Source organism: Hermetia illucens, chromosome 3 (genome assembly GCF_905115235.1).
Source record: "Hermetia illucens chromosome 3, iHerIll2.2.curated.20191125, whole genome shotgun sequence".
Classification (NCBI taxonomy): Eukaryota; Metazoa; Arthropoda; class Insecta; order Diptera; family Stratiomyidae; genus Hermetia; species Hermetia illucens.
Window position 1 is genome coordinate 30,980,794 of NC_051851.1, and position 14,018 is coordinate 30,994,811.

Here is a 14,018-nt window from a genome sequence, read left to right on the forward strand (position 1 = left end):
CTTTTTAAAGGGGGATTACCATCGCAATTTTCTATCGGGGTTAAAATCGCAACCTCCTTCACTATCTATCTGTCTTTCTGTCTGTCACACGCACGTTTCTCCAAAACGGCTAAACCGAACGAAATTTGATAAATAGATGGGAACTATAAAATCCCACGCATACATAAATTTAGGTAGAGTTTAAAGAGGGGCCCCCATACAGGGGGATTTAAACATTTTTTCCATCGGATATAGTGTTGGTTAGTACTTTCCCAAAATTAGATTAGTTTTGACGTGAATTGCAAAGTGCGCCAGTAAGGAGTCAAAATGTACATACTTAAAGTGAGACAGGAGTCATTTTCGGAAACTACTCAACCGAAAAATCTGAAAAAACCAGGGTGGTGCGCTTAGATGAAATCTAGGTCTCCAAATATGTACGATTTCGATACCTGCTCAAATACAATATCTGCCAAATTTCATGGAAATCTGGCTATTAACGCCAAAGTTATAGCAATTCAAGCTTATCAATTTCGTGCGAATTTACTGCATCCTAAGCCATCCAAATAAGATGCTGACGTCATAATTAACGTGAATAATTGCCATTCGAGTGAAATATTAAAATTCCATTCATGAAAAATTCACTTCTCCCCAGCCCTGTTTTGTATGTGTTGTAGGCTGTTTTCTTCACATTTGTTAATAATATTGAACTCCTGGTGCGAAGCGTATGAGGTTGACTGATGTCAATACAGTGCTGACCCTGCTACGGTTGGTAGCGTGTAGCTGCCCCACCTGAGTTCCTAGTGAACATAACTAGTCCAGTCTTCCTAGCGTTCACCGTGAGTCCATTATGGAGGTCCCCTCAAACTTGCCGAAACTTTGCATGCTAAAGTCCAATCTTCCGGATGAGTACTGTATGCGTCTGTCGGTCCCGAAATAATATTTTGGATGCTGCCTGAGAAGCGCACTTCAAGCAAATCGTTTTCCGTTTCCTCATCACTCTCTGTGTACCTAGGATCCACTTCAGCTTGGAGGTTGCCTCAAGAGAGTTGGTCTCTTCGTCTCCAAAATGATCGTTTCGCCGAGCTTATGCTTTTCGTTAGAGCTTTTGAGCCTCTTTACATCGAATCCAACCGACTGAATCAAACTTTATAGCTCGGTTGAGGAGCGCCCTCATTGTTCTCCTCTGTTTCGCCAAATCCGAGTTCCACCATGTTGTTTTACCTTTCTTTATCATGAGTGGACAGCTCTCTTCAAAAGCTTCTCTCATGTTGGTAGTGATCATCTGGGTTGTTTTACCAATTCCACCAATTGATTTGAAGTGTGTCCCAAGGACCGTAACTCGGGCGCTCAGTTCTTTTTTGTACGTCGCCCAATCTATCTTACGTGGATTCCGAAATAGAGTAGATCAAGGTAGATCTGTACCCATTACGAAATCATTGCGCCTGTGATCCGAGAACATGATATGGTTGGCTACTCTTCACTCTCCGACCAGAGACGCAATGTCAGAGGAAGCCACCGTAATGTCTATGTCATCTCAACTGACCACGTTGTAGAAAGGGGGTTCATTACCCAAATTAAAGATCTGTAGATTGGTTGCTACTAGATACTCCAGTAGTCTCGATCATTTTGCGTTGATGTTGGAACTTTGGCAGCATATGCCAAAATTCAACCCCCTTATTTCCCCATCAACAATCTATGGTTATATGTCTTGCAGCTATTGATCCGACGATCCGATAAGTGCAGTCGCCACTTTACGATGGTGCAAATTTATCTTAGAAGTATGACATCACATCAGCAGTTCAGATGAAGATGCCCTGGGCTGCACGTTCCCTCGATGTAATCTGACAGTCCCAAGACCTTAGAAGAGCCGGTAGCCCATTTGTTCCCGAACCTTCTTAACATCCGATTCAATAATACCGATAGTGAGGAAACTTGCCGGCTCTTCCTCCTACTTTTCTATTTAGTAGCATCCAGGTGGAGGTTAAATTATTCTGGACTCCAAGTTGTTCCAGGACCTCAGCACCATCACGTTCCTCTTCCGGAAGCCAGAGAAAGCACTTTCTAAACAATGGTAGCTCGGCAACCCTCTTCAATGTCTGTAGTACTGTCAAAGCCACTCGTTCATGCTTCCGTAGTGACATGGCTGGGTGATCTACTCATGATGTTCAGTATGCTGGGCGGATAAACCCCAAAGTCCCCCCAGTATTCTTTCGCTTCCGTTACCGAAAAATATGCTGTCTGGACGCACTGTTGGGAATCGTTCCGTTATCTGGAAAAAACTCCTCGTTCAATTCTGGATATGTCTGGAGTGACTTTCACCATACCGTCGTAAACGACACTGGGGTGTCATAGCTCCTGTAAACCCGTCTGCTAGTATTACCAGTGCTGATCTGAATCAGTCCAGCAATGTCTGCCTAAATGAACCCCGCCGACATTCCAGATTAATTTTCCATGGTTGATCTTTTCCGTCACTCAAACCAATAACGACAAAGCAAATCTTCTGACCGTGCTATCTAACAACTGCACCACAATACCCAAATGATTGTAGTTGCAGCAGTGGTATATCAGCACACAGCCAAAATGCAATCTCATCATAAATTTGAGGTAGACTTCTCGGAGTTGCTGGAGATACATAAAGCCTGTCACCAGTTTCCGCAGTAACCTCAAGTCGAACACGCTCCCTGATAATGGCCGGAATTGTGTCACTACCAGTAATAAATCAATACTTATCTGAGACTCACTTCATAGTCACGTGCGCGAATTGCGGAAAACGCTCGTCGAATCTCTGATGTAACAAGGGGCGGTAAGATGTTGTATCTGCCCCACCCGTTATTTCGTAATAAGAGCAGATGACGAAGAGGTTGATTTTCTCAGTCCACTTTATCCGCTGCCTACGCAAACCTGTTGAAGTAGTCGCCGCAGATCGCGGCTAAACAGATGCAACAGACGGACCAATGCTCCTGGTCATCGTAGCTCCTAGACTTCGAACCGCTCCTCGACCAGCGGCTTCGACACCGTGGTGTCCATGACAGTAGCCCGACCCCGTCACCTAGTGAGAAGACTCCCACGATTATCCGTACCGGACCTTAAAATTCTCCTTCTCCTCATTTTTGGTAGTGCATTCTCTCCCTAACTGCCAGGTGTGGTGATAGCTTCCTCAATGAATAATCTGCAAGACTGCAAAATTCCTGCATATTCCTCGCCTACCTCCTGCGACGCTGCGTTGGTGTAAAGCCATTCAGACTGAAGCTATCGGCTAGGGCGCTTTATAAATACGACTTATTTATTATAACTTTCTTACTCTAAGTTAAAAAGTTTTAAATTTATGTTTATAATTTTTGAATTCGTGTTGTAACGAAGAAACTACAATGAAGTGCTTCGTCTTTAATTTGAAGACTCCCGACACTTCTTTAATTTCCGCCAAAGTTGGAGAGTAGAGGGCAGCCTCCATTTTTGTGGCCTAGGTATCTGAAGGAAATTTGGGAACCTAAAACCCTACGCATCGTGAAGATCGGAAGCAAGGGAAACATCGATTGAGAATATGGTTCGTGGTGGATCTTCCCTCTCGATTGCAGCGCTCGGATTTTCGAGTCCTTCTTGCTTCACTCGCGCGATCGAGCTGATAGTGTTTTATATTCCATTTTTAGCTTCGCTTTGGCAATGATTGCGCAATGTCGAGGATTACCTCATTTTGTGTTTCAGGTTGCTGGGCGGACATGAAATTTGATTAATGACATGAAAGGGAATAAAGTGTCTAAAAGGACTGGCCCCGCCAACATACCAGTATCTCCTGGTGGACCTTCTCGGTCAATTCACCATCCCTGACCTTCCCTCCATTCCTAATAACTCCACTCACCTGTCCCTGCCTTTATCCACTTTCATGTAACCTCTGCCGATAGCTGAGTGGTTAGAGTACAAAGCTTTCATACGGAAGGTCGCGGTTTAAATCTGACTGGTGGCAGTGGGATTTGTATCGTAATTTGACGTCGAATACCAGTCGACTCAGCTGGGAATCAGTACCTGAGTCAAATCAGGGTAATAATCTCAGGCGTGCGCAATGCTAACCACATTGCCTCCTACAGTGTATGGTAGTGTACCGTTACGGTCTTGAATGAAATGCTTTATTACACTTCAAGGCCCTGATCCAATATGGACTGTTGCGCCAACGATTATAATTATTATTATAAAAACATACTGCGAGGAAGAAGTTCCTGTCTGCTAGAACCTATGCTGACTCACTTTTTTTCAAAACTCTGCCTTCCTCGGTCAAATCTTTAATACGTAAATCCTGAAACGAATATTTGACTAGTGTGCATCACAAGATACTTCTATCCAAACTCTCGTCTCTAAGCGTTCCCATACCACTTGTTACAGCTTAAGGTCGTCGGCATAGAGCAAACAGGGGGAAGTAAGGGGGGGAGGTCCTTACTTGTCCGTGTTTGCCGTATGCCGACGACCTTAAGCTGTTTTCCGCTATATCGTCGTTTATTTACTATGTTTCCATTCGATCAAACCTAGACACTCTGGTTCGCTGGCGCTCTGCTAATGGTTTAGCGCTAAACGTCAAAAAGCGTCACTCTATGTACTACTTACTTAAATCCTCACCCATTTCCTTCTTCTACTCTCTTAACTGACATTCCTTATCATACTGAAATTCCAGACAAGACTTATCACTTTCGATAACAAGCTTCACTTCGACACCCACTGCCTCACCAATTGAGCAGCAAAATTGTCAGGATTTATACTTCGCTCCTCCTCTGACTTTGACTCCATTCAACCCTCCTTAGCTCTCTTCAATTCCCTCGTGAGGAATACCCTCGAGTATTGCTCCACAATTTGATCGCCTTCCCCTAACTGTGATTGTCTTGCCTTTCCCTCTTCTTGAAGAAAAGCTTCCCTCGTCTGGATTACCCCTTTCGCCTCCGCTTTCTGAACCTCTCCTTCCTACACCAGCGTAGTAACTCTCCTCGAGTCTGATGGACTGCTCCGCCGCTAACGACATCACCTGCCGTCCTGCGTCTTATAATACACGTAACGCAGACATTTTCAACGTGCCCTTCGAGTAGCTCGAAGTCTATGTCCATTCCCCGATTCCTAGGCTTTGCCGAAGTTACAACGCACAACAGCTTGGTCCTAGGATAAGATTATTGCCTTGGAATTTACTTTTTTTATTGTCCGTTAAATAAATAAATAAATAAATCTCTTTAGGTTTTTGGGATGGCCCTCTGCTCTTAGTTGGCTTTGGTCAACCCCGATGGTATTTTGAGTTTCACAAAGTCGCATAAGTCATTACACTTGATAGGTTATGCCTTGTCCTCCCTTTCCATCGACCGGCTGAGGAACATTCGTTGATGGGCAGGTCATAAATACCCTGAAAATATTCATTTTTTGTATCGCTACAAATTTCCCGGAATATCCGGTACATTTTGCGGATTTATATAGGTCATGAAATTTGTAAATTTGGGAGGGAAAACTCTTATCTCAAATCAATTATTTTCTGCTACTGATCAATCAATTGAAAATAGGTTTGAATAATCATAACATTAATATGTTTACCCACTTTCAATTTTTTGTTTTAATAAACATTATTCAGTATATCAACGCTAAGTCAATATTTTTTAAGTTGTTGACAATGGGTTCGTATTATTTACCTGAGACTATTTTATCAGCAATCATTGGAAATGTGTGATCAGCGCAGATAATATTCACTATTATGATGGGCGCTTGATGTGCAACACCACTTCAATTTTAATGAAGGACTTATTACCATAAGATAAACGGTACACGCCAATCGCTCAAGAACTCAGCAAATGATCACCAGATTGCTATGGACATAATGCTCACAAAACCCTAGTACTTGGCACATATGAACGCATAGGTATGTGATATATGATGAAGAGCCTTCAATGGAAGTTTCGTAACCTTTTCATTATTTTGGATCTGAAGATAAGGGTTCAAAGAGAAATCAACTCCTAATGACGCTGACATGAGGAGATTTTATCCGAGAATGTAATTATTCATGACCCATTTATTGCCCAATGCCTGCAATGGCCGAGAATATTAACACAATTCCACACGATTGTGGGCAAACCTACAATGGCAGTGGAAGCCAACAATAGCACCCCCGGCAGGCAATCGGTATTGAACACGGTAAATAATCCAATGGATAATTTCTTACTTACCCAACGCAAAAATCGAATGGTTACATAAAACCACTCCACATAACTGCAATTAATTTCATCAACAAGTAAAAATCTATAAACGGAATTACTTCTGTAAATATTCCCAAATCACATGAACAATTATGAAGTCACAACTCGGAGTGTGCCTATACATAATCTGAGTTCTTGACCGCGATGATCCAACTCGGTTTTTTCGCCATTTCCCAAAAGGCATGTTTTGATGTATCTTTGTCTAGGCTCCGCCGACGATCTCTTAGATCTTTTGTTACAGATAAGTACATCACTCAAAATCAAAATTGACCCCTGTTATTGAGCCATTACACCCCGCATCCACCGCGCAATGGGACCGCGCGGAGCTTAACCAGTGAAAGTACCGGCTCATGTGCGCAAAGAGGTGTTATGTCACACCATCGTGAGCATATTCACTATTCGACGCACATCCAGTACCAAACTCCGTGGATATAGGAGTATTATGATTTTGCGTGGGTGGCTGGAAATATGGCCAAGAGTTGTTACGTTAATTTGAGCCCCAAACACCTCAGAGTCTAAGTGGGCTTTCATAAAAAAGCCATAAACAAGCAGGTGAAAGAGCTGAACCCAATTGTGGCAACTGATTTGCCTATGCCATGCATGATGTCTTCTCTGCGAACCTTTTGAGCCTTTTCGAAAGCACTTTTCGCATTGATGCATCCATTCATGCCAAAAACCAAGGTCTTCTCCGGTGCAAATGTAATTTTAATGCGGAGGATGTTTTTTAACCATTAGATGGCGAGTCCGGCCAAGATTAACTGATTGAGAGTCACGGAGTCACGGATAACATGGTTTTGGCAGACTCAAATTTTTAAGTGATGTGAGCCTGAGGCTGGACTTATTGACGTCGGTTAGAAATTAGGAGCGATAACTCTTAAGCAACCACATGACACCTATCTAAGGAAAACGCAACACATCCATTTATTGCAAGCTTCATCTGAAATCAAAAGTGTCTGAAGCAAATCTCGACTCTCCTGGTCTAAACAATTAATTTTTCTCTGACCAACCACAACTAACTTAACCAAAATAATAACCTCCAACATAAATTTTTAAATTAAAAAGATGCCATCTGCGCGCGGTTAAAGCAATTGTCGAACTTGATGAATGGAAGCGATAATTCGTGGAAAGCGCGGTTTCGCCTAATTTGTCCGCGAACTCGAAGGAACCTCTGGTTCAGTGCAAACAATACGCGAAAAAAAGATATTACAAAACGATGTGGTAAACATATTATATTCGTATTACGCAACAGAAGTATTGAATATTATCTGCAATTGGCATTTACAATATTTTAACAGCTTCGCACTCTCATGTCCGTGCTTCAAGTGAAATTGATTGCCAAAGTTAAATAGTTTCATGACAGTATTTGCACTTCGCCGCTGCTTGAGCAGATGCTAACCACGGTTAAATTGCAATGTCCACTGCGTGCGAACATGAAGTGATAATTAAAGAAAAGTAATCGCGAACGATTTGTTGACATGCGTGGAAATGTAATTATTATAGTACATCGGCCCAGCTAGTTAGAGAGCAAGAAAAGTTGCAAAAGAAGTCCTTATGTAGCTTCATTTGCAACTTACGGAGTAAAAAGATTCATCAATTGTTTGCTCTTTCAACCGCAAATTTATGTAAGTGTTATTCCCCAGAAAGGAAAACTTTTCTGGTTGGATTCGTTGCATTATTTGGTAATAGCACCACATTCATGAATCGTTAGTTAATGCACGTATCTGACAGTCCATCAGCCTTGAATGTTATGGCCTACGTAAGGCAATCAAAGAATGACATGTCCGGGAGCTAGTGCTTAACTCAGGTGAAAGCTAGACAACTGCAGGGAAAATAGGTAGAAGCTAGGGTTGGGAAGACACATAACCTTGTAGCATGATCCCAGAGAATCCAATGACTCATCACCACACTGCAACCTTGCAATTCCTTCAATAAAATGGAGAGATCAAATTTGGGATGAATTTTGCTAAAATTTGATAAGTATTCATGCTTCTGAATCTTCCCAAGTACTTCAAAGATTATCGCTTATACAGCCAGAAGTATACTAGGTAAAGGTTGAATTTCCAACCCCATCAACCCTCCGCGGGAAAGGGGGTTCAAAATTTATGGGGAGGAAGCAGAGTGCCCCCTCTTCAAACCCATTGAAAACTCCTGTTTTGATAGGTGCCGGATGTTTAAAGTGGTTCAGTTGATGTACAACTCGGAGTCGTCTGCGATTTTCTCCAATATTGACCACCGATCGCCTGGAGATTCATGATTCTTAGGGGTAATTATGTTTGGTAGATAGGGCCGGGCTGGGAGTGGGTTCATCTCACTGACAAGGATCTGCTTGTCTGCTGGTCTTGCGTTAGAGGCAAGTAGATCTGGCGGTGGGATGAGCCGAAACAACAGCCCGGGGTCGTCCTCCCTGCACTGGAGAGGGTGCAAATAGGACCCCAAGCCAAGGTGGAATAGCATACGCCGAAGGCTGCGTGGTCAATGTGGAGCTTGGTCTTTAGCATGCGAAATTTGAATAAATTGGCGACCTTCAGTTTCAAATAAGACCCTTTCCCTGGTAGCCGGGTTAGCCAGGGTGGATGTTCTTCCCGGACATGGACTCAATTATTAAAAAAAACAACAAACTAAGGATAAAAGAAGAGGTGATGATCTCAGGCGCATCATGACCTGCTGGTATCCAGCCAAAAGACAGTAACCGGCAAGAGCAGCACACTCGGTATTAGCCGTAGCACATCATCATCATCAACGGCGCAACAACCGGTATCCGGTCTAGGCCTGCCTTAATAAGGAACTCCAGACATCCCGGTTTTGCACCAAGATCCACCAATTTGATATCTCTAAAAGCTGTTTGGCGTCCTGACCTACGCCATCACTCCATCTCAGGCAGAATCTGCCCCGTCTTCTTTTTCTACCATAGATATTACCCTTATAGACTTTCCAGGCTGGATTATTCTCATCCATACGGAATAAGTGACCCGCCCACCGTAATCTATTGAGCCGGATTTTATGCACAAGTTGACGGTAATGGTATCGCGCATAGATTTCGTCGTTATGTAGGCTACGGAATCGTCCATCCTCATGTAGGGGATCAAAAATTCTTCTCAGAATTCTTCTCTCGAACGCGGCCACGATTTCGCAATTTTTCTTGCTAAGAACCCAAGTTTCCGAGGAATACATGAGGACTGGCAAGATCATAGTCTTGTACAGTAAGAGCTTTGACCCTATGGTGAGACGTTTCGAGCGGAACAGTCTTTGTAAGCTGAAATAGGCTCTGTTGGCTGACAACAACCGTGCGCGGATTTCATCATCGTAGCTGTTATCGGTTGTGATTTTCGATCCTAAATAGGAGAAATTATCAATGGTATCAAAGTTGTATTCTCCTATCCTTATTCTTCCTGTTTGACCAGTGTGGCTTGATGTTGTTGGTTGGTTGGTTTTCGATGCTGACATTGCCACCATATACTTTGTCTTGCCTTCATTGATATGCAGCCCAAGATCTCGCGCCGCCTGCTCGATCTGGATGAAGGCAGTTTGTACGTCTCGGGTGGTTTTTCCCATGATGTCGATATCGTCAACATAGGCCAGTAGTTGGGTGGACTTGAAGAGGATCGTACCTCTCGCATTTACCTCAGCATCGCGGATCACTTTCTCGAGGGCCAGGTTAAAGAGGACGCATGATAGGGCATCCCCTTGTCGGAGACCATTGTTGATGTCGAATGGTCTTGAGAGTAATCCTGCTGCTTTTATCTGGCCTCGCACATTGGTCAGGGTCAGCCTAGTCAGTCTTATTATTGGTGTGAAGCCTCTTTGGTATGGGCCAATGATGTTCTGGGCGTATGGGGCTATCCGGCCTAGCAAGATAGCGGAGAATATCTTATAGATGGTACTCAACAACGTGATACCTCTATAAGTGAGCATTTTTTCCATCCTGTCCGAGGCTCCTTTCGTAGCTTCGTAATATCGGTTTTCCGTGTAGGGTTGTCAGCCCTGCCCAACCCCCAACCTGGAGGACCAGGTGGTACAGTTTGTCTCGTTTTTAGGCGCGGGAGACTCGCCTTCATCCTTCTCCGTCTGCAGCTTTTCGTTAAGAAAGAGCTCCCAGCGGTCACCACGTGGAGGTGGAGATAGGATTTGGTAGTAGAGCTGTTAGTGTTGGTTCTTCATGTTTAGCGTTTACTTAATAAGACGATGCTGGACTTCGGCCCCAACTTCATGCACTGGAGTACGTCGTTTCGAACACGGAGGAGCGAATGCTGGTAGACCGTGACTTTAATGCTGGGACTCTTAAATGAGACAGGCCTCAGCTTCGTTCCAGAGGGAAACCGATCCAGACGGCTTTTGTCAGCAGCTTTATGTAGATACAGGAGAACTCTCTTCAGACAGCATTTTCAGAGAGATGCAAATGCGAAGAAGATGGAACTCGACCGATGTAGGGACCGGATGGCAAGGGGTTCCCTTAACTAACAACTCTCTTCTTCCACTCTCCTTCCGTTGGTGAGAGGAATTCTCTGACCTGAAGGCTCCCGAACCCGAGAGATGCGACAGACTTAAGACTGGCAACATAAAACCATCATCAATTATCAGAGCCAAAAGCAGGCCTAGCCTTCCTCGAAAACAAGCACAGATATTTCAACTATCTAGTTTTAGATAAGATGGTAGGTAGTATTTAGTTAGCACTCTTACTCAAACCTAATGTTGTCTAATTGACCACAAATTAATCAACTTAATCAATAAAAACCACTTATTTTCGCTCAGTTTTGGAGAATTCTATGGAAATTTCCTGGATTGTTGTGAATAATCGTTTACATAACCCATTTTATTACTTTATTCCAACTAAACCACTCTCTAATTCATTAAGTCATGGCTACCTTATGACCTTCGAAGCCCTGCACTTTTATGATACCCTAATTTGCATGTTATAAAATTTCAAAAACAGTCATCTATTGTTCACCTGACTTTTCAATAGCAAGAGAAAATAGCCAAAGTCAAGATGAAGACGGCGGGGAGGAATACGACTATTACGAAGAAGATACCTCAGATCTTAGCGATTTCCCGTACGTCTTGGCCAGACGACCAGGAACAAAATTTCCATCAGTCTATCAACGTCCAGTTTATGTGCCGAGCATAATACCAGCAGCGCTGGAAAGTGAAAATCCATCGGCAGAGTAAGCAAAATATGCCTATCGATGATTTATTTACGTTTCAAAAGTTAATATGGTTTCGCTGGGATGATGAAAGTATTGGAGCTTCTTAGGTTTTATCTGAGTCGCGACCATTGTAAGCTTTGTAATGGCATTCGCATGTGACTTACATCATTTGGAAATAGACGCTCCAAAATAGAGAATTGTTGTAGTCGCATCGAAAGGTAACCTAATAGCTCCAATCTATTATCATCCAAATCATTTATGTGTCTCAATAGATAAACCTTTGTGCCATCATATCGGCATATCTTCATGTAGAGATTTCGTTATTTTTAGTTTCATTACGGATGAGTACCGCGAACCAAAGAAGCGGACACCTCCTCAAAGGCGAGGTACCAAAAGAGTTATAAGACCATTTCATCGGGGTGAGAATAGAAGAGCCGAATATTGTTCATAAATTATTAAATCGTCCTTATTTGGCTTCAACATTTAGGGAGATTTCTTGCTAATCAAGAGAAACGTGATGAAGCCGCTCAAATTCTTTTATCTCATATTGATCCCAACCTGCTCACGGATCGGGTGCCGTACGATAGCTTTTTAAGTGACCCCAATATCAGCGTGGGAGAAAAATTGCGCCTCATGAATGTCATTGATCCTGAGGATGCACAATTCGAAGCTCTGCTAAAGTATCTAGAAACTGAAGTCCAAAATAGCCACCCTCCCTACTATATTACCAAAATCGATAGGGAGGAAATACCAATCAGTGATGAGACTAATTCTGGAAATGAAGATGGCGGCCACGAAAAAAACATCGAAAAAAGAAGTTTCGCTTTGTATGACGATATGGAAATCCATGATGTAGATGTGGACTACGAGGGCCTAACAGCTGCAAGACATCTACCAGTATTTGATAGCTTCAAGCAATCGGGAAGTCCAGTTGCTGGCAAACACTCAAAACGGGGGAATAAAGGCGATTCAGGAAAATCGCCAAGATCCGTTGAAGATATCTGGTAAGCGTCAAGTGGATAAACAGCATCTCTGTGAATGGTAATTGCATGATTTCAGGTATTCAGTGTTCAACATGAGTGCGCCCTTGCAATTCCTTACAACACGTGTTCGCGTCTTCCGAAAGAAAGAAAATTCGTGGTGGAGGATTGCCCCGTCGATAACGTAAGAACGTTTGATGTTAATTCCTATAATTACAATCATAAATCTTCACTACAGATTGACAAGTTTGTCCGGGATATATGCCAATGCCAACCTGTCGATTATGTTCTCATCCCATGTAGAACTTTACAATCTTGAAAAACCATTGCATCTTCAAGATTACAAACTGCTTATTCCGAACAATCATACCAGCAACATTACTCCCAAAGAGATTCTTGCAGTTAACACTAACAAATTTCACATGGACAAAATCGAAACGGACGAGGATCTTCGAGACAATATTTGCGAAGCAGCTTTTAGTAAATCAAAGCTGTATTCCGACAATAAGAGTTTTGTTCATAAAAGAAACGGCCAAGATGATAGCATCCACAGTTTAGAAGATTTCGGAGAGTTTCCAACATTTATGAATATTTTGGAGCAATGCAAAAATGACCCAAGTCACCTATGCTTAAATATGTTAGATGAGAAGACTCCAGGCTATAAGGTCAAAGTACAGATACCTTTCCGTGATAATTCCCTCGTATACAAAGATTATTTCAAAGTTCGGATCACAAGTGTTGTTGTAGATGGGACTGTGGACGGCGCAATCCAAATTATCGTTTCATTCATAAATGAGGCATTACTTGTGCAGGATTTTGACGTGGTCATCGCAGATTGTCCAGTAACCTGCGGGGCGAAAAATATCGTCCACAAAGTGGCACCTCCTCATCGTGGTGTGACAATTGCTTTTCTGTTACCGTTGCAGGATACAAACTCTGGATCCAAATATACCTGCCAAGGTGAGTAACAAGAAATGTATTTTCGATTCCAATTTCGTTACAATGGACCCCGAAGCTATTTGTTTAGAAAATAGGAGAAAACAAAATTCCGAATGAAGTATTCACCTCCATAATCATATCAAATTCAATTGAAATTGCTTTGCAGATATCTACTTATCTCTTGTCAAGGTTTTATTTATTATCGGGTTACTGGCTTAAGTCTTTTGTTTTGGGACTAGAGTTCATGGAAAATTAACGGTTGACTTGACTTTCATAGGAAGATTTACTCATGGATCTCGTAATATTTATATAACGAAATCAACGGATGTTTATGCTATAAAATGTGACTCATCTGGTCTTATGAATTTTTCGGTGTTTCACGTGAGGATCACTTTTATTGTAAAAGTTCATTAAAATATGGCTTCCTTTTCAATGAGGTCATCGTTGCAGCTCTGATAATTTGTTTTTCGTTAAAATAGATAAATTGTTACCTTTTTCATATTTGGCGAAAGTTTTATTGAGGTGAACACAGTTTTTGAAAATAATATATTATCAATAAACATTCATTATTAGGGAGTTGAATGCAATCGTGCTTTTGGGTAGATTTCTTTCCTATCAAAAATGTCATTGAACTCTTGCAGCTTGCAGATACATCATATGCATACATATATATTCCTATCTTAATGGAAGTTTCGTGAAGTACAAGTGCATATAGATAGTTAGCTAGTAACATTAAAGAGCTCAAATTGATTTCCAATCTTTTCAGT

At 42.3% G+C, this 14,018-nt stretch overlaps 1 protein-coding gene across 1 annotated transcript in view; it reads left to right on the forward strand.

Moving 5' to 3' along the window:
- LOC119650952 overlaps window positions 1–14,018 on the forward strand; it is a 44,507-nt gene that overhangs the window by 10,525 nt on the left and 19,964 nt on the right. The window contains exons 4-9 of the mRNA XM_038054188.1: window positions 11,152–11,350; window positions 11,663–11,751; window positions 11,820–12,012; window positions 12,073–12,336; window positions 12,392–12,496; window positions 12,551–13,272. Of these exons, the coding sequence (XP_037910116.1) occupies window positions 11,152–11,350; window positions 11,663–11,751; window positions 11,820–12,012; window positions 12,073–12,336; window positions 12,392–12,496; window positions 12,551–13,272 (1,572 nt within the window). The remainder of the gene's footprint in view (window positions 1–11,151; window positions 11,351–11,662; window positions 11,752–11,819; window positions 12,013–12,072; window positions 12,337–12,391; window positions 12,497–12,550; window positions 13,273–14,018) is intronic.